The sequence below is a fragment of the Trachypithecus francoisi genome, unplaced genomic scaffold (assembly GCF_009764315.1).
Source record: "Trachypithecus francoisi isolate TF-2019V2 unplaced genomic scaffold, Tfra_2.0 Lachesis_group21, whole genome shotgun sequence".
In the NCBI taxonomy this organism is placed as follows: Eukaryota; Metazoa; Chordata; class Mammalia; order Primates; family Cercopithecidae; genus Trachypithecus; species Trachypithecus francoisi.
Window position 1 is genome coordinate 7,975,504 of NW_022681467.1, and position 21,253 is coordinate 7,996,756.

Genomic DNA, 21,253 nt, shown 5'->3' on the forward strand with positions numbered 1-21,253 from the left:
GCTACATTAATACCAGAAAAAATAGACTTTAAATTGAAAAAAGTTACAAGAGATAAGGAAGACATTAATACAAAAGATTTAATACAGCAAGAAGATATAAAAATTATACACATACACCTCATAACAGACCCATAAAATACGTAAAGAAAAATGGACAGCATTATAGGGAGAAGTAGAGTTTTATAATAATAATTGGAGATTTCAGTACCCCACTCTAAATAATAGATAGAACAATAAGAAAGACAGTAAGTAAAGAAATAGAAGATTTGAACAAGGCATAAATCCAATAGATATAATAGACATATTCCAAACATTGTACCCAACAAAAAGAGGATACACGTTCTTCTCAAGTACACACGGGGCATTTTGCAGGATAGACGACATGTTAGGCCACAAATTAAGACTGATACCCTAAAAAGTGTCTTCTACCGCAACAAGGTGGAGCTTGAAACGAATAACTGAAAGAAAACTTAAAAATTCACAAACGTGAAAATTAAAGAACATACTCTTAAACCAGTAGGTAGAGGAAGAAACTATAAGGGATATTAGACCTGACTTAGAGTCAAGTGAAAACAAGACACAACATAGGAAAACTTATGAGATGAAGTGAAGTGCTAGGAGGGAAATTTTTAGCTGAAATACATTAGAAAGCAAAATCTCCAAAGAACAACCTAATTTTACAACTTAGGGAACTAGAAAAAGAAGAACAAACTAAACCTAAAGCTAGCAGAAGGAAGGAAATAATAAACACTAGAGCAGAGTCAAATAAAATAGCGAATAGAAGGATAATTGCAGAAAGCAACAAAACTTAAAGTTGGTTCTTTGAAAAGATTAAATAAATTGACAAACCTTTAGCTTTATTAAGAAAATAAGAAAAATTACTAAAATCAGAAATGAAAGTGAGGACATTGCTATTGTTTCTACAGAAGTAAAAAGGATTGTACAAGAGTACTATGAATTGTGTGCCAACAAATCGATGACCTAGATGAAGTGGACAAATTATTAGAATGCAATACCTATCAAGACTGAACCATGAGGAAATCGAAATTTTGAATAAGTGTATAATTAGTGAGGAGATTGAATCAGTAATTAAAACCATCCTGACAAAGAATCAGGGCCTCCTGGACCTGATGATTTTGCTGGTGAATTCTGCCAAACGTTTAGAGAACTAATACTAGTTCTTCTCAAAGTTCTCCAAAAATACTGAAGAGGAGGGAACACTGCCTGACTCATTCTGTGAGGCCAGCATTACTCTGATACCAAAACCAGACAGACACTACAAGAAAATTACATCGTTTATGAACATTCTTGCAAGAAAATTCAGCAAAATACTAGCAAACTGAATTCAACAGCATTTGAAAAGAATTATACACCATGACCAAGTGGAATTTATTCCTGAAATGCAGGATTGTTCAACATACAGAAATCAATGGGTATATGGCTGGGCACAGTGGCTCATGCTTGTAATCCCAGCACTTTGGGGGACCGAGGTGGGTGGATCACCTGAGGTCAGGAGTTCGAGACCAGCCTGGCCAACATGGTGAAACCACATCCCTACTAAAAATACAGAAAAATTAGCCAGGAATGGTGGCACGTGCCTGTAATCTTAGCTACTCAGGAGGCTGAGGCAGGAGAATTGCTTGAACCCAGGAAGCAGAGGTTACAGTGAACTGACATCGTGCCACTGCACTCCAGCCTGGGCAACAAGAGCAAAAACTCTTCCCCGCCCCCCAAAAAAAATTCAATGCATATACAATATCACATTAACAGATGAAACAAACAAACAAAAAAACACATGGTCATCTCAATGCAGAAAAGTATTTGACAGAATTTAGCACCCTTTTGTAGAAAATAACTAGAAATAGAAGGAAACCACTATATAATAAGGCCATATGCAAAAATCTCACAGCTAACGTACTCCATGGTGAAAGACTCAAGGCTCCAACCTCAGCAATAAGGCAGCAATGCCCACTTTTGCCACTTATAGCCAACAGAGTATTGGAAGTGTTAGCCAGAGAAAATAAGCAAGAAAAAGAAACAAATGCCATTTGAACGGGAAAAAGTGAAGTTATCTCAGTTTCGGGTGGTATGATCTTAAATGTGGAAGACCCTAAAGACTAAACACATGCAAACCTATTAGAACTAATATATGAAGTCAACACACAGAAATCAGTAGCATATCTATGCACTAACGGTGAACAATCCTAACAGAAAATGAGGAAAACAGTTTCATTTAAAATAGCATCAAAAAGAATAAAATGCTTAGGAATTAACCAAGGAGATGAAAGACATACACTGAAAACTACAAAATACTGCTGTAAGAAAGAAGATGTAAATAAATGGAAAGACACCACATGTTTGTAGACTGGAAAACAATTTTTTTTTTTTTTGAGACAGAGTTTGGTCTCCCAAAGTGCTGGGGTTACAGGTGTGAGCCACTGCGCCCGGCCGTTAAAATGTTAAAATAATAATACTAGTCAAACCAATCTACAGAGTCAATGTAATCCCTATAAAAATAACAATTTTTTTTTACGAAATAGAAATATTCATCTTAAACTTGATATGGAATCTCAGTGGACGCTGAATACCTAAAACAATCATGAAAAAGAACCAAGTTGGAGGGTTTACAGTTCCTGATTTCAGAATTTACTACAAAGCAACAGTAACCCAAACTGTGGTACTGCCATAAAAACAGACTTATAGACTAATAGAAGAAAATAGAAAGCCCAGAAATAAACCCTTGCATATATGGTCAAATGATTTTTGACAAGAGTGCCAAGACCATTCAATATGAAAAAGACTATACTCTACAAACACTGTTGGGCAAACTGTATATTTATATGCTGAAGAATGAAGTTGAACCCTTACCTAACACCATATATGCAAATTAACTGAAAATGGATCGAAGACCTAAACATAAATGTGAAAACTATAAAATTTGTAGGTGAAAACATAGGCGAACATCTTTATAACATTGGATTTGGTGATGATTTCTTGGAAATGACACCAAAACATAGGCAATAAAAGAAAAGAATAGCGAACTTGGACTTCATCAAAATTTAAAACTTTCATTCATCAAAGGAAGGGAATATATTTGCAAGTCACATATCTGATAAGGGATTAATGTTTAGAATATATAAACTCCTACAGCTTAACAACGATAAAAGAACACTCCAGCTTAAAAATGGACAAAGGATTTGAATAGTCATTTTTGCAAAGATATACATGTGGCTAATAAGCACCTGAAAAGATGTTCACTATCGCTCACATTAAGAAAATACAAATGAGGCCGGGCGCAGTGGCTCAAGCCTGTAATCCCAGCACTTTGGGAGGCCGAGACGGGCGGATCACGAGGTCAGGAGATCGAGACCATCCTGGCTAACACAGTGAAACCCCGTCTCTACTAAGAAATACAAAAAACTAGCCAGGCGAGGTGGCGGGCGCCTGTAGTCCCAGCTACTCAGGAGGCTGAGACAGGAGAATGGCATAAACCCGGGAGGCGGAGCTTGCAGTGAGCTGAGATCCGGCCACTGCACTACAGCCTGGGCGACAGAGCGAGACTCCGTCTCAAAAAAAAAAAAAAAAGAAAAAAAAAAGAAAATACAAATGAAGACCACAATGAGATACCACCTTATACCCATTTGTCTGGCTATTACTATAAAAAAAAAACAAAACAAAAAAAAAAACAAACCCAAAACTAGAAGGCAGTAAGTGTTGACAAGGATGTGGAGAAAATAGAACCCTTGTGCGTCGCTGTTGGGAATGCAAAATGGTGCAGCTGCTGTGGAAAACAGTATGGTGGTTCCTATAGAATTGCTGTTTGATCCAGTAATTCCACTTTTGAGCGTATGCCCAAAAGAACTGAAGGGACTCCAACAAATATTTATACAACCATGTACATGGAAGAATAGCCAGAAGCTAGAAACAAACCAAATGTCTATTAACAGATGCATAAACAAAATGTAGGCCGGGCGCGGTGGCTCAAGCCTGTAATCCCAGCACTTTGGGAGGCCGAGACGGGCGGATCACGAGGTCAGGACATTGAGACCATCCTGGCTAATACGGTGAAACCCTGTCTCTACTTAAAAATACAAAAAACTAGCCGGGCGACGAGGCGGGCGCCTGTAGTCTCAGCTACTCGGGAGGCTGAGGCAGGAGAATGGCGTAAACCCGGGAGGCGGAGCTTGCAGTGAGCTGAGATCCGGCCACTGCACTCCAGCCTGGGTGGCAGAGCGAGACTCCGTCTTAAAAAAAAAAAAAAAATATATAGTATATACACACAATGGAGTATTATTTAGCCTTAACAAGGAAGTAAATTCTGCGTGCATGCTTCTACATGGCTAAATCTTGAAGACATGCTAAGTGAAATAAGTCAGACACAAAAGGACGTATATGATTCCACTCATTGTAGCCACATAGAATAACCACATATCTAATGGAGACAGGAAGCAAAATGGTCACTGCCAGGATCTAGGGGGAGGAAAGAATGGGAAGTGACTGTTGAATAGTTGGTGTTTCAGTGTGAGGTGATGAAAAAGTTCTGGATCCTACCAGTAGGTGGCTTTTATTCTCCTGGGGAGCCCTCCCTGCCTGCATGTTGCCTTTGTCTTCCTTTGCTCATCATGTCCTTGTCCCTGCTCCCCACATGCCTCATCTGTAGTTCCTAGCACTTTCTTCTTCCCTTGATTCCAACCCATTCTCCAAGACCAAGTTGCCAGACCCTGTCTTAGAAAACCCTTTCTAATCTCTATTCCAGTTTGTCTTCCATTTGGAAATAGTGCTAAGAAAATTAAAAGAATACAGCTGGGCAGGGGCATGAGAATAGGGTGCAAAGATGAATTTTTGGACTGTGGCCAAGAAGCTCCATGGTGAGCTCTCACAGTCTGTGTCTGGAAGTTTAATGAACTGTTCTCTACATTTCACAGGTAAGAAAACTGGGATACTAGTTGGTGGCGGAGGTGGGTCTGAAACCCAAGCACCATGATTGCAGTCCTTCACTACTCTCTGCTTGTGACCATCAGGCCCGAGAAAGCCAAGCCATAGGATTTTGAGGAATTACTCAGTTAGAGTGGATTATTTGATCTTTTAAATTCTTTAAACTCAGAAAATCTGTTGTCCTTTATTGTTGCTTACATTTTAGATGTTGCTTGCTCTTCTGTCTGCCTACATTTAAAGTTCCCAAAATGTAGGGACTCCACTTTGTGCACATATACCCTGTATGGCCCCCCAGGACCTTGACTGTATGGGTTCACAAATGCCACTGGCTGGATAGAGACAGGGATTTAAAAGTCTTGGAACACATGGCACCAGCGTCACTGTCAAAGGCAGGGATTTTGATATCTCACCTGCCTCCCCCAGGGCAGCCTTCTTTCTGCCCCTCACCCAGCCATGGGCAAGACTGGCTTCTGAGTGAGCAGAGCTCGGTTTTGTGTTACAGGCACACATGGCATTCAGGGATGTGGCTGTGGATTTCACCCAGGATGAGTGGAGGCTGCTGAGCCCTGCTCAAAGGACTCTGTACAGAGAGGTGATGCTGGAGAACTACAGCAACCTGGTCTCACTGGGTAAGCCTGATATCTGTTAGGATTCCCATTCTTATTGCTGGGAAGTTTAGGCTATGCTTGAAGCAGCCATCTGGCTTTGTTACTTGACCTTTGGGTTGGACTAAAAAGCAACGACATTTTATTCCTGTTTTCCCGGGGAGGGTCTGATTTTGCAGAGTTGAAAATGAGTAGATTTGTTGTGTGTGTACATATGTGTGTTGTGTGTGCTACTCTGCATTTCTAGCCCTTTTTTCTCAGACTGGGGTTCTCATCCTATGTTAACTTGTTTTAAATGAGAGGGGGTGTTCATCTACCCGGCATGGGATAGAATCAGTGTACTCTCATCTGAGTTCGCTGCCCACTCATCCCTTCCATTTCTGAGAGCCCCACCCACCCCTTCCAACTCAGGGCTTTGTGCTACCTCTGAAGTTTCCTAGGCTGTTTGGCTCTGAGTTCTTGAATGGGCTCTTGAGCCCATAACCTAGTTACCTTATTTTCTTTTCCTGTGAGCAGGAATTTCATTTTCTAAACCAGAACTCATCACCCAGCTGGAGCAAGGGAAAGAGACCTGGAGAGAGGAGAAAAACTGTTCACCGGCTACCTGTCCAGGTGAGTGGGAAAACACTGGGTGAATGAGACATGAGCTCAGCAGCTCAGGACTGGGGGAAAGGGGGCATTGCTCAGGTGCTGGGGAGGAAAGTTGTTCCCCTGACCTCCCAGGCTGCTGTTTAGATTGCCTGACACGGCCTCCCTTCCAGATCTCCATCTTCATTCGAGTATGGATGGGGCTTTCCTGGTGTCTCTTGTCTCCTTCCTCCACTAGGAAGCTGTTTTTCCTCCCACTGCGTTTCTCATGTCTGGCTCACTCAGTTCTCTTTCATAGTTATGGGCTTCTTTCTCTTGTTACTGTTTTTAAAAAAGATCATCAAGAATATGGAAACAAGTGTGACCTAAAGAAAGAAGGCAAACCCAGTGGAAGGAAGAAATGTAAAAACCCAATAGAGAAATTGAAACGGAATTCTAAAAAGACTGTGAGGTATTCAAGAATGGCTTTTACATTTTATAATGTTATATAAATATCTATATAATATCCTTAATTTTACCTCTTAACCATCAAAGGCTGAACTATTTACTATCTTTAAGTTTGCTGGCCCGTGCTCTACGGGAGTATAATACATAGCCTTAACTTTTTATATTCTCATAATACTTAATCTGGGTAAAATATTAAATGGAAGAGCATTGCAATTGCACAATTCCAATCACCCCCTCCTCCCAACATCCTTTGTGCTATAGTTGTCATTTGTATTATACACTCCTTATTACAATGTTAAAGTGTTTTTTTTTTGTTTTTGTTTTTGTTTTTTGTTGAGACGGAGTCTCGCTCTGTCACCCAGGCTGGAGTGCAGTGGCCCGATCTCAGCTCACTGCAAGTTCCGCCTCCTGGGTTTACGCCATTCTCCTGCCTCAGCCTCCCGAGTAGCTGGGACTACAGGCGCCCGCCACCTCGCCCGGCTAGTTTTTTTTTTAGTAGAGACGGGGTTTCACCGTGTTAGCCAAGATGGTCTCGATCTCCTGACCTCGTGATCCGCCCGTCTCGGCCTCCCAAAGTGCTGTGATTACAGGCTTCAGCCACCGTGCCCGGGCGTTTTAAATACTCACATGGATTTGTTTTCTACCACGTATTTTTTTAAGAGAAAAAATAGTCTTTAACTCATCCAGGTAATTTATCATTTTCTATTTTTTTTTTTTTGTTCACCTTTCGTATTATTTCTCTTGAACCGTAAGGACTTCATCTGGCACTTCTCATGGTGCCGGTGGCGATGTATTCTCTGTTGCTTCTGAAAGTGTCTTTATTTTGCCTTCATTCTTGAAGTGTATCTTCACTAGATGTAGAATTCTACATTGGTTATTTTGTCAGCACTTTAAAGATAACATTCCATTGTTCTGCCTGCCACTGTTTCTAATGGAGAAGTCACCATGAACGTAATTTCCCTTTATTTCCTTGGCTACTTTTCGCCGGACTTTTGGTATTCAGCAGTTTCACAGTGATGCGACTGCCTTAAGTACATTCTTCCTTTACATGTTTTTATCTTCCTGATTCTCTCTGTCCCCTTTTGGGACTATAAGCACATATATATTAGTCCTTTTTATATAATCCCACAGGTTATAGATCCTTTCCATATTTTTAAATCTTTTTTTTCTCTCTGTTCTTTAGACTGGATGATTTCTGTTGGTCTGTCTTCAAGTTTACTGTCTCATTTGTCATTTCCAATATGCTAAGCTCTGGCCAGTGAATCCTTCATTTCACTTATTTTTCAGTTCTGCAATTTCCATTCACTTTTACTACACTTTCCTTTGTGGTGAGATTTCCTATCTGTTCACTAAATATAATCACATTTTACTGTATCTTCTTTAAATCAGACAGTAAGTGGATACCTTATTAAGTGAAAAAGTTATAGGACTTTGTATATTACGCAGTTGAGTTTGTTGTTAAACAAAGAGAAGTGTATGAAAGAGTATATATCCATATGTTTATGTGAACATAGAAGTCTGTTCTTACTTACCATTACTAGTGGTTACGCCATTACTAGTGGTTACCTCTGTGGCGATAGAATTGGGGAGGATTGGACAAGGAGCTGCTGAGAATTTTTCATCCTGCTTTGCATTATTTTTAAATGACAGAGGCATAGATAACTTTAAGAAATTATATATGTGTTTTAATTTTTAAAATTCTTTTTTTTTTTTTTTTTTGAGACAGAGTTTTGCTCAGTCGCCCAGTTTGGAGTGCAGTGGCACGATCTCGGCTCACTGCAAGCTCTGCCTCCTGGGTTCCCACCATTCTCCTGCCTCAGCCTCCCAAGTAGCTGGGACTACAGGGGCCCGCCACCACGCCTGGGTAATTTTTTGCATTTTTAGTAGAGATGGGGTTTCAGCATGCTAGCCAGGATGGTCTCGATCTCCTGACCTCGGGATCCGCCCGCCTCGGCCTCCCAAAGTGCTGGGATTACAGGCGTGACCCACCGCGCCTGGCCAAATTTTTAAAATTCTTTTGACAATTTTATAAATGTTTGCACAGAAGTATACATTTTCTTTTTCTGGGTAAGAAATCTTCTCCTCTTGTTTTTATTAAATTGATTAATTCTGTCTTCAAGTTGAGGGACTATAGCATACATCATATAAATTGTTGCTGTTTTTCAACTAGCTTGTATCCTTACTGTTCATCTGTTAGAAGGAATCCTAAAACTCTCCACAGTCCTTGTAATTTATATCAACTTCTCCATTTATTTCTAAGTTTTTGTGTTTTATTTTACTTTATTGTTCTATTAGGTATATAAAGGTTCAGGATATTTTTATCTTACTCATTAATGAAATTTTTAATACTGAAATTCTCTTAGTTCCATGAGCTCTTCTTTCCTTTAACTTCCTCTTTATTTCTTTTTAGTCTTAGCACCATACTTTCTTGTGCATACTTTTGGTGTTTTATTGTTCATCCTTTTCTTTTAAAATGAAAACAATATCATTTGGGTGTTTTGCTTTTAAGCAGCAGCATGTAGCTGGTGTTGCATTTGCTGTCAAACCAAGTGGTGTTAACTTTTAGTAGGGACTTTGGCCTTTCCTGTTTACTTAATAACTGATAAATTTCATGAGACTTGCTCAGGGGTTGACTGAGGCCGATGAGTCGGTGTTTTACTACAGCGCTAGGAAAGAAGGAAGGTCAGGGCAAAGGAGTAAAACATCTGTTTTAGTCACCTTGGGCCACCATGACAAAATAACATGGACCAGGTGGCTTAAACAACAGAAATTCATTTAGTTATAGTTCTGGAAGCTAGAAGTTCAAGACCAAGTTGTCAGCAGGTTTGGTTGCTCTGAGGCCTCACTCCTGAACTTATAGATGGCTGCCTTCCCATTGTGTCCTCACATGGCCCTTTCTCTATGCTCACACATCTTGGTTGTCTCTTCCTCTTCTTAAAAGGACACCAGCCTTATGACCTTATTAGGTCATAAGGATTAGGGCCTACCCTTATGACCTCATTTAACCTCAATTACCTCTTTAAAGGCCCTGTCTCCAAATACAGTCACATTAGCGGTTACAGCTTCAACATAAGAATTTGCGGGAAACACAACTCAGCCCATAACAGCATCCTTGTGAGAGCACCATAGTGGTTTCATAGACTCTCCACTGAATCTATAGTTCCATAAAAGGTCAGTTGGATATATAAGTCCATGGGATCTCAGTTGTATGAAGGAGTAAAGTATGATGGTGTATAAGCTGAAAGGTCATGGATTGGAGCCCCACATAAGGTCAGGAACCAATGTGCCCATGATGCTTGAGCAAAGTGAGTCAGAAGGTAGAAGAAAAGGCTGTGTCAGAGAAGGGAATGTGCACAGGAGAGAATGTGAAGATTGTGCAGTGTCTGTGAACAGCATTCACAGTGCAGGTGAGGTCAGTGTGGCTAAGAAGTTGGAGTCTTAGCCAGAGGCTCAGCCCTGTGGAGCACCCTGAGAGTGCTGACAGGTACTGGTGTGGAGAGGATGTGAGGCTGGTGGGTGATCAAATATTCAAGGCAATATGTGAAACCAGGAGGCCTGTGGATGATCCTAAAAGAAGTATGGTAGGTACTGGTGTGGAAGCCACATTACAAAACAAGGACATTCATCCCACTCTGTAATGCTTGAGATATAAGAGGAAGAAGCTGTCTATCTACTTGAGAGAATCTTACAGAAATCTTCCTTTCAAGGGACAACGGAGATAGGTCTAGGCAAGGACATGGAGGGAATGTTGGACAGAGAAGGAGAGGATGTAGGGGCATTATCTGACCTGTGTGTTCGTTTTAGAATTGGCAGGTGGAGGCTGGGAAAATGCTGTACACCCTAACCTTTGTACATTTACACAAATATGTGTTTTTCTCAACCTGAAAAGTATAGAATTACGGAAACATTTGTATTAATAACAAGTAGCTTACCTATCATTGTCTTAAAGTAAAACCTATCTTTTTTGTCTCTTGTTTTTAATCCTTGTTTTAATTTAAAGAAAAACAGCAGCTCTCACAACGATGTTGAGCACATTAAAAAAATGCTATACAATCCAAGGAGCAAGTCATTGTGGTTGCCCAGGAAGCTGTCTTGGAAACCTAAAATATATGTGTAACGGGAAGAAGACTGTTCTAGATGTAAAATACATCTTAACAGTTTCATTATTCTATATTTGGGACTTGGATTTAAGACAGGCAATATCAGAATCCTCAAAATAGGCTAGTTACAAGAAAAGCATTGAATTTTCTTGGCTGTTTCATTGATCAGAATGCTAATTCAATAAATATAACAGAATCATTTGCAACAACATGGATGAACCTGGAGGATGTTATGTGAAGTGAAATAAGCCAGTCACAGACGACAAATACCACACAATCTTACTTATATGTGCAGTCTAAAAAGGTTGGACTCATAGAAGCAGAGAATAGAATGGTGCTTACGAGGGGATGGGAGTGGTTGGGGAAGATGTTGGTCAGAGGATTATCACATAGAAGGAATAAGTTTAAGAGATCTATTGTATAACATGATGACCACAGTTAATAACAATATATTGTGTTCTTGAAAATCACTAAGAGTAGATTTTAGGTGTTTTCACCACAAAAAATGATAGGTATGTGAGGTGATGCATATGTTAATTAGCTCAATTTAGCCATGTCACAATGTATATGTATTTCAAAATGTACACAATGAATATATACATTTTTTATTTGTCAATTTAAAAATTAATTAGTTTTTTAAAAGTAACAGGAGTTACTATAATTATGAAGAATTATATACCCTCCTGAAGTGAATAATCCTTGTTATTTAAATTGACTAAGAAGCCTGGTAAGAGGTAACACAGAAGCATAAGAATGAGAATTAAAGCCAGGAGCTGTGGCTTGCATCTGTATTCCTAGCTACTCAGGAGGCTGAGGGAGACCAAGGCAGGAGGATCACTTGAGGCCAGGAGTTCAAGACCAGCCTGGGCAATGTAACAAGACTCTGTCTCTAAAAAATTTTTTATTATTAGCCAGGATGAGATGGTGTGTGCTTGTAATCCCAGCTACTCAGGAAGCTGAGGAGGGAGGATTGCTTGAGCCCAGGAGTTTGGGCTGCATGATCTATGATTGTACTACTGCATTTCAGCCTGGGCCACAGAGTGAGATCCTATCTGTAAAAAATTTAAAAAATAAAGAATGAGAAATTGAAAATCTGGTGAAGTAAAAATAGAGCTTGTATTTCTAAGTTGAGTATACAGAAGACAGAAATTAGTTATTTTTCATATGGAGGACAGAAATACACCAAGTTATAATTCTTTTTTAGTTACCAGTATTATTGTCAAGTTTAAGCTTCTTTTTCTGTTTATTGGCAAGCTAAATAATTGTACGTGTTTTTAAGCATATATAGTGTTGATAGATGGTATTTAAAGTTTTAAGTTTCAGTTTCAAATAATTAACATAAGGCTGATCTCATTAGTTTAGGCAAAAATACAAGTAAAATTATTGCATGGGAACACTTTGTATAGTTTTGTTTTTGAATTTTTTAACAAAAATATTTATTCTTATAATGATTTCCTAACAGAGATCTTAGAAATTGAAAAACAACATAATCAGTCTTAAGTTAAAAACTGCCTGAAAAATATGCCATTTCTGGTATTTACTTTGTGTAAAGTAATTGTGGATTCACATAATTTCTGGCACTGTCTGTAAATTATAAGATACTAGTTGGACACATATATCTACAGTTACCTAATCTTAAATATTTAGGAATGCAATATACTGATTTTTAAAATCAGTGTAGGTTGAGTATCCCTTATCCAAAATGCTTAGGACCATAAGTGTTTCAGATTTTGGGGTTTTTTTTTGTTTGTTTGGTGGGTTGGTTTGCATTTTGGAATATTACCAACTACTTAACGAGATACCTTGGGTATAGGACCCTAGTCTAAACAGGAATTTCATTTATGTTTTGTGTGCACCTCATACACATGGCTTGAAGGTAATTATATTTTTCCTTTAAGGATGCTGAATAAACTGAGTTTTATGTGCCTGTGTTTTGACTGCGGCCTGTCACATGAGATCAGCTGTGGAATTTTCAACTTGTGGCTGCATGTTGGTGCTTAAAGGTTTTCAAATGTTTGAACTTTGCAGATTAGGGATGCTGAACCTATATATTAGTCTTGGAAGTTTAGATTAGTTAAACTTTCTTTGAGAAAGCCTACATATCAGAACTAAGTTTTATATCACTAGAATATTATGTTAATGTTATATTTACACTGATAAAGTAAGGGAAAAGAAATTGCATCTGTCTAATTTACAGGCTTCATCTTATTTTGAAATATTGATTCCACCCTTTACAGTTACATACCAGCTAGTAAGGTCGTTTACATACTGTAGTCTATAAGCCCTGAGTACCTCACATTTCTTTCTTGTAGTGTGACCTAATAACCAAGGTGCCTGGCTTAATTCACAGCTCAACTTTTTTCTTCAGAGCCAGAGCTTCAGCTGCAGCAAGAAAGATTTCCTGCAGAAACTGGCATATTTAAATCATTAGGAGTTCAATTTTCAATTTTATTATTTATTTATTTATTTAATTTTGAGGCAGACTCTTGCTCTGTTGCCCAGGCGGGAATGCGGTGGCACAATCTCAGCTCACTGCAACCTCCGCCACGCAGGTTCAAGCACCTGCCTCAACCTCCTGGGTAGCTGGGATTACAGGTGTGCACCACCACACCCAGCTAGTTTTTATATTTTTAGTAGAGACAGGGTTTCACCATGTTGGCCAGGCTGGTCTCAAACTCCTGACCTCAAGTGATCCACTCGACTCAACCTCCCAAAGTGCTGGGATTACAGGCGTGAGCCACCACGCCTGGCCTGATTTTTTTTAATTTTGTTATTCTCGAGTTTTTAAATTTTAAATTTGTGTCAGTACCCATTAGTCTCTACAAACCTATCACTACAGGAGTACCTTAGATTAAAATACTTTATAAACAAATTAATTAACCTGGTAATATTTTGTGTTAAAATTTCTCCTCAGACTAAATATTCCTAGTGTATACACAGAATGGCAGATTTGGTGACCAACTGAAAAAATTGACTAATGGAGAATTAAAGTTTTGTTTTCCTTCTGTCACTCCATATAAATGTTAAAACCATGTTGAATTGAGATTTATTTGAAGGCGCTTCTGTAATTCTGAAATACATTTTGTGTAAATAAAAGCCTGCCACTGTACAAATAGACACAGCACTTAGGGCTGTAATAAGCCGACATACCAGAAGCGTTGGTTCTTATAAGGGTGGGTGGGAGGTATTACCTGTGTCAAAATCATAGTCACTGTGCTTAACTCAGGACAGACACAGGAGTTCCTTTGGCTGCTGAAAGACCTACTTACCCATGACTATGCCCTAATATGTATGAAGCTAAGCCAAGGAGAGATGAGCGGTTGCTTCCTTCTCCTGTCATATTCAAGAGAAACGAAACAGCCAATAAATCAAATCTGACAACAACCCAACTCAAGTTTCCATAATCTCAAGGAAGTTGCTGGCCAGAAATAGAAACACAAAATCAGTTATGAGTTGTGGAACCTCAGACACCCTAGATTAAACCAAAACACTTAGTGAGAACTCAGTGAAAGCAGCTAGGATTTACTGCTGAGAAAGGGACCTGAGGGACCACCGGGCACCTGTCCTGAGTACAAGGGCTGGAAGAGCAGGCTTTCTCTGCAGCAGCTCCTCAGCACTGGCGTGGGGAGAGGGTGGCATCAGGTTAGATTGTTGGTTCCCCCTTCTGTCATCAAAGCCTGAGGTAAAGGCCACCAGAGCTACTGAAAGGAGAAAAGTTAAGCTTCTTTGCTGGCCAGGCAATGAAACATGGAAGGGAAGACATTCACTGAGGCAGTTTGCTGAGTAGGAAGAGTCAGGAATTTTTAAGTATTAGGAAAAGGTGGTTCTGCTCATTGTAATTAGGATTGAAAAGTAATGTTTCGTGTAGCATGGAATAATTCGGGAATGTGGTTGTGTACACAGTTTTAATAAGCTTGATTGTTCATTGGTCAAGAAAAAAGCATTCGGGTACATCCATTAGATCTCTACCTGGTTACTCTTATTGCCTGGTCATTGATTGCCTTCAGCTGACTAGACCCTGTTGTGATAAAACAATATAATCAATGTTGACATCTCCTACACAAGAGGTACTATAAGTAGAAATTTCTTCTTTTACACTGATTTTTGGGGAACCTTTTATTTATACTAATTATGGAAATGGGTTGGGGGTGCTAGGAGGGAGCATCCTTTAAGTCACTGGAGGCCTAGGCTCTGTGTTGTCTGTTGCTGAAAGCCTACTGCCTCCTAGAAATTCTGGCATAGAGTAATCTAACAAATCTTTTTTGAGTGGGGAGACAGCAGTTCGGGTGTGTCACATACTGTTTCACCAGCCTCTCATGCTCCTCCCTGTACCAGGGCTTCTGTTCACTCCAAATAACTGCTTTCTCAATCCATCCCCCTGTCCTCATAGGGAAATAAGGAAGGATGTTTCCACATGGGTCCTAGTGTTAGACATCTTTCCATCAAAGAAAAAAGTACTTGTGGACGTGATTTATCTCAGTGTGGGTAGTTGTGAGTTAGAAGATACTTCATTGTATTGAAGGTGAAGGGGAACTGTTCCATACTGGCCCTATTTACACACCCAGAAATGCCAGGGATGCTTGTATAGTCTGATATGTAGAACAGGTCTTACCAGTGGGTTTTCTAGATTGCAGTGGAAGACGTAAGAAGTAGTGGTAGGCTGGAGAGTAGGCCATGTAAAGGAAGTCCCAATTGGATGGCACTTAAGGCATAAGTGTTTTGAAAGCTAGGGGATCTGACTAAGCTGATTGCTCAGGCTGCCCACTGAGAACTCAGTTGTGACTCACCCTTTTCTCTCTGCAGCAGATCCAGAGCCAGAACTCTACCTCGATCCTTTCTGCCCTCCTGGTTTCTCCAGTCAGAAATTCCCCATGCAGCATGTGCTGTGTAATCATCCCCCCTGGATCTTCATATGCTTGTGTGCAGAAGGTGACGTCCAGCCTGGGGATCCGGGCCCAGGGGATGAGCAGAAGCAGCAACAAGCCTCTGAGGGGAGACCCTGGAATGATCAAGCAGAAGGTCCCGGGGGAGAAGGCGCCAGGCCTTTGTTTGGAAGAACAAAGAAAAGGACTCTGGGAGCGTTCTCCAGGCCACCCCAGAGGCAGCCAGTCACCTCTCGGAACAGCCTCAGAGGGGTGGAGTTAGAAGCCAGCCCAGCTCCGATGGGGAACCCTGAGGAAACAGACAAATTGCTGAAGAGGATAGAAGTCTTAGGATTTGGAACAGTCAACTGTGGAGAGTGTGGACTGAGCTTCAGCAAGATGACAAACCTGCTCAGTCACCAGCGGATACACTCAGGGGAGAAGCCCTATGTGTGCAGGGTATGTGAGAAGGGCTTCAGCCTAAAGGGGAGCCTCGCCAGACACCAGAAGGCACATTCGGGGGAGAAGCCGATTGTGTGCAGTGAGTGTGGACGAGGCTTTAACAGGAAGTCAACGCTAATCATACACGAGCGGACACACTCCGGCGAGAAACCTTACATGTGCAGTGAGTGTGGGCGAGGCTTCAGCCAGAAGTCAAACCTTATCATACACCAGAGGACACACTCCGGGGAAAAGCCTTACGTGTGCCGGGAGTGCGGCAAAGGTTTCAGCCAGAAGTCGGCTGTCGTGAGACACCAGAGGACACACTTGGAGGAGAAGACCATCGTGTGCGGTGACTGCGGTCTGGGCTTCAGCGACAGGTCAAACCTCATCTCCCACCAGAGGACGCACTCAGGGGAGAAGCCCATGGTGTGTGGGGAGTGTGGGCGAGGCTTCAGCCAGAAGTCAAACCTTGTTGCACACCAGAGGACGCACTCAGGGGAGAGGCCGTATGTGTGCCGGGAGTGCGGGCGAGGCTTTAGCCACCAGGCCGGTCTCATCAGGCACAAGCGGAAGCACTCGAGGGAGAAGCCCTACATGTGCAGGCAGTGTGGACTGGGCTTTGGCAATAAGTCAGCTCTAATCACACACAAGCGGACTCACTTGGAAGAGAAGCCTTGTGTGTGCAGAGAGTGTGGCCAAGGCTTTCTCCAAAAGTCACACCTCACCTTACATCAAATGGCACACAAGGGGGAGAAGCCGTATGTGTGCAAGACGTGTGGGCAGGGCTTCAGCTTCAAGTCTCACCTCAGCAGACACAGGAAGACCAAGTCTGTCCACCACAGACGGCCACTGCATCCTGACCCTGAGCCGTGTGTGGGGCAACCTTCCGATTCCTTATACTCTCTCTGAAGCAAAGATGGGGACAAGGACTAACAGTCAGAATGTTGACACTTTGATGAAATAGAGAAATGCATTCTCTAAGTGGTCAAAGGACATTTAACTGTTTACTTTCCCCACACTAAGTCTTCTCCATGTTTTGTGGCCTTCGGTTGTAATAAACGTGGCTTCTTTATACATCTGTAACTGTGCCTGTGTCCTTCATTCACTCATCTATAACAGGGATAAGGAATGATACAGACATCTGAAACCCTTAAGGCCACTAGTCCACAGGAATTCATTTCCTCAGAAAACAAGAGCCAAATCATTTGTAGATTTATTGGAAAGACTGGTCCTTTGTATGGGGAGAGAATCTAGGAACTATGTAAAGAGATTTCACAGGAGGGGAGGGGATCTTCCAGAAAATGTGACTTGCTCTAGTCCAGCTCCATCTGCAGCTACCCCCATCCCTTGGCTCTGACAGCCCCCTTTCCTGCTTCTCTCCTCCCAGCTTTTCAACATCTCTGTTGTTGCCTTTGCCCCTGACTACCTTTGTTGCATTTCTCAGACTTTTGCAGTCCCTGGTCCTTCCATCGGGGGCCCTCTCACCAATACATTGTCCTCAGCACTCCAGTCCCAGGGCCTGGTCTTGCAGCTGTGACCAAGCAGAGCCTTGGATCTCAGTCACACCCATATCACACCACCAAGAAAATGGATAATCTCCAACCACCCCCAGCTATACCACCACATCAGCACCTCCGTAACTACAGTCAGGCACTGCATAATGTTTGTCTGCGATGGACTGCATATACAATGGCGGGCTGGTAAGATTATAATGGAGCTGAAAAATTCCTGTCACCTAGTGGCATTGTAGACCTCCCAATGGACAAGATACAGAGGTGGGTAAGACAGTGCTATGGATCCTGACCCTGTATAAAGCTAGGCTAATGTGTGTGCTTGTGTCTTAGTTTTTAACAACAACAAAAAAAATTCAAATTTTTAAAATAGAAAAAAGTGTATAGGATAAGGATAAAATGAGAAATATTTTTATACAGCTGTACAATGTTTTTGTTTTAAGCTAAGTTACAAGAGAGTCAAAAAGTAAAAAATTTTAAAGCTTATAAAGTTACAAGTTACAGTAGGCTAAGGCTAATTTATTATTGAAGAAAGAAAAGTTTAAAAATAAATTGAGTGTAGCCTAAGGGTACAGTATGTACGTCTGTAGTAGTGTATAGTAATGTCCCAGGCCTTCATATTCACTCACCACTCACTGACTCACCCAGAGCAACTTCCAGTTCTGCAACTTGCCTTTTATGGTCAATGTCCTATACAGATGTACCTTTTTTTCTGTCATTTATGCTGTATTTTACCTTATTTTTTCTATGTTTAGATGCACAAAGTCACCCAGAGAAACTTCCAGTTCTGCAATTTACCATTTATGGTAAGTGTCCTGTACAGGTGTACCATATTTTTGTCTTTTATGCTGTATTTTACTATACTTTTTCTATGTTTAGATGCACAAATAACTTACCATTGTGTTACAATTGCCCACGGTACTCAGTGCCTACAGTACTCAGTGTCACCTGCTGCACAGGTTTGTAGCCTAGAAGCAATAGGCTCTGCCATGTAGCCCAGGTGTATAGTAGGTTATGCCATCTAAGTTTCTGTACGTACACTCTACAGTGTTTGCAAAATGACTGAATCACCTAATGATTTCTCAGAACATATTCTTGTTAAGCAACACTTGACTGTGTATGACAATCTTTAACCATGTGTCTTCCTCAGCCCTCCAGTAACAGGGATTAAACCCTTGAAGCCACATTCCTCAATCAGTCCTGTAATACCAGTGTTTAGGACTTTGAATCATGCTCCTCTATCCCAGGACCCAGTCCCCATGTCAGTCATCAGGTAACTGGTCTAAGGTCTTTCAGTCACATAGTCTCAATAGTTATCCTATCTCAGGGCTTAAGGTGTTTAACCCTATGTAAATATTATTAACCATACCTCCTCCAGTGTGTGGTTTTGCTCAAAATAAGTGTCCTTCAAGATAAAGATCATCTCAAGGGTACAACTGTAAGACCCCTTTTTAAGACTTCAGAAATATTTAAGTGTATGGCTCCTAGACTGTACACAAAATGTGCTAAATTTTAAGGGAATCATCCCCATAGCACCTTGACACTCAACCCAAATGAGGGGCTTGTCTTGAAGAGCTTTGTGGATATGGGTTTTGTCTAATGGAATGAGCTTCAATAAGAGGCATAGGAAACCCATGACATTTGTAACAGAAACACCAGCTTGCTCTGAAAAGGACAGAAAAGCCCCTACCTCTTTCTGTGGGCAGGAAGGCAGGGTGAGAAACCTACTAAGCTGCAAGCACAGGCCAGTTCTCATGGAAAAGGAGGAATCACTTGGACTGCAGACATCACGGAGAATCACTCTCAGGGACAGTACTGTGCTACAAAGGTAACTGGTGGCATGTGCCAGCTGAACTGCTGAATTTCTATGAACCAGTACCTGCTGTTTCCCCATTTTTTGATAGAAGCACTTTTTCAGGGATAGTTATCCCTGAATCTACACTGGGTGTTAGATATGCTTCTTTGGTTCCCAGGTCTTTGGATAAAGCATCATCTACACCTTGACCTGATTCAAAGAATGAGATCCCGATCTTTGAGCCAATGCCATAGTGGGATAAGACTTTGGGGGCATCTTAGGAGGGATGAGTATATACTTCACATGGAATAGATGTGTGACAATTGTCTCCAAGATGGACGTAATCAATTCCTTCCCTCCCTATGTCTATATTATGAGTTGGGATGAAGAGGGGTGTCCTGTTACCTTCCCCATGTATCTGGGCTGGTCTTCGTGACTTGCTTCATCAAGAGGGTGTAGCAGAAATGATATTATGGGACTTCTGAGACTAGTTCCTAAGAAGCCTTACAGCTTCTATACTTTGAACCCTGCTGCCACGCTGTGAAAACTTCTAGTCACATGGAGAGGACTTATAGAGGTGCTCTGGTAATCAGCCATAGCTGAGCTAGCCAACAGTGAGCGTCAAGTCCAGTCACATGGGAGAGCTATTTTGGAGGCCTGTCCTGTCAGACCTTTCAGATGACTGAAACCCTAGGTGACATCTGCAACCAAGTGAGGGACCTCAGGTGAGAACCATTCAGCTGAGCTCAGTCAACCTATAGAACTGAGGCATGATGATAGTAGTTGTTTTAAGCCTCAAATTTTAGGATTGTCTGTTATATAGCAGTGGATCATTGGAACACATTTATGACCTGGGACTGACTTTCTGATTCAAAATCTCGAAGTCATAATGAAAAAGGTCCACTTTGTCTATACAAAAATAAATTCTGCAAGGCAATTCACACTTACGGCCAAAACAAAAGACAAAGTTGATGGAGATGCTGTCTTTCCTATTTGCATAATACCATTAGAAATGAAATTTTAAAAATAAAAAACACAATAGAAGATACTAAAAAACACAAGGACAGATAACAGCATAGGAAGAGAAGTCTTCTTTCATTTGAAGACGTCCTTGACATCAGTAAAGATACAAATGAAAACCACACAGAGATATTTGCACCTGCCAGATTAGCAAAGACTACAAAATTCGAACATAGTATTGTAGACGGTGGAAATAGGCACACTTATACATCAGTCTTGGGACTACAAATTCCCACAAGTCTTCTGGTGGACAACTTGGTGATATCTCTCAAAATTTAAAATTCATACTCCCTTTGAGCCCAAAATCTCACTTAATGAATTTATCCAATAGCTGTGTATGTTTATGTGCAAAATGATTTAGATAAGTTATTCAGTGCAGTCATGAGTAATTTCAAATTTCAGCAAAGAAAAACATGTTCAGTAGAACTGATTAAATAAAAATCATGCACAAATAGAACAATATGCTGTCATAACAAAGAATGAGAAACATCACTATGTACTTATATGAAAGAATCACCGGCCAGGCGCGGTGGCTCAAGCCTGTAATCCCAGCACTTTGGGAGGCCGAGACGGGCGGATCACGAGGTCAGGAGATCGAGACCATCCTGGCTAACACAGTGAAACCCCGTCTCTACTACAAAATACAAAAAAAAAAAAAAACTAGCTGGGCGAGGTTGCGGGCGCCTATACTCCCAGCTACTCGGGAGGCTGAGGCAGGAGAATGGCGTAAACCCGGGGGGCGGAGCTTGCAGTGATCTGAGATCTGGCCACTGCACTCCAGCCTGGGCAACAGAGCGAGACTCCGTCTCAAAAAAAAAAAAAAAAAAAGTTCTGAAAGAAGAGCACACGATACCTTCGCATTTAACTGAAGTGTGCATTATGCCCAGTGGTGCTCGCCTTCGAGCCATTTTGGTGATCTGCTTAGGTGACAGCACACCCAACATTT

General features: G+C 41.1%; 1 protein-coding gene across 2 annotated transcripts; it reads left to right on the top strand.

Moving 5' to 3' along the window:
• The first annotated feature begins 4,306 nt into the window (after positions 1 to 4,306).
• On the top strand, positions 4,307 to 17,055 carry LOC117068413 (zinc finger protein 133-like). 2 transcript variants are annotated; one of them, XM_033185518.1, is made up of 3 exons: positions 4,307 to 5,564; positions 6,057 to 6,152; positions 15,482 to 17,055. In XM_033185518.1, exons 1-3 carry the CDS (start codon positions 5,444 to 5,446, stop codon positions 16,888 to 16,890), a joined length of 1,626 nt encoding a protein of 541 aa, XP_033041409.1. In that variant the 5' UTR covers positions 4,307 to 5,443; the 3' UTR covers positions 16,891 to 17,055. The 2 variants fall into 2 exon arrangements, with proteins under 2 accessions (XP_033041409.1, XP_033041408.1); XM_033185517.1 differs by having other exon boundaries at positions 4,308 to 5,564; positions 15,479 to 17,055.
• Positions 17,056 to 21,253: the final 4,198 nt, after the last annotated feature.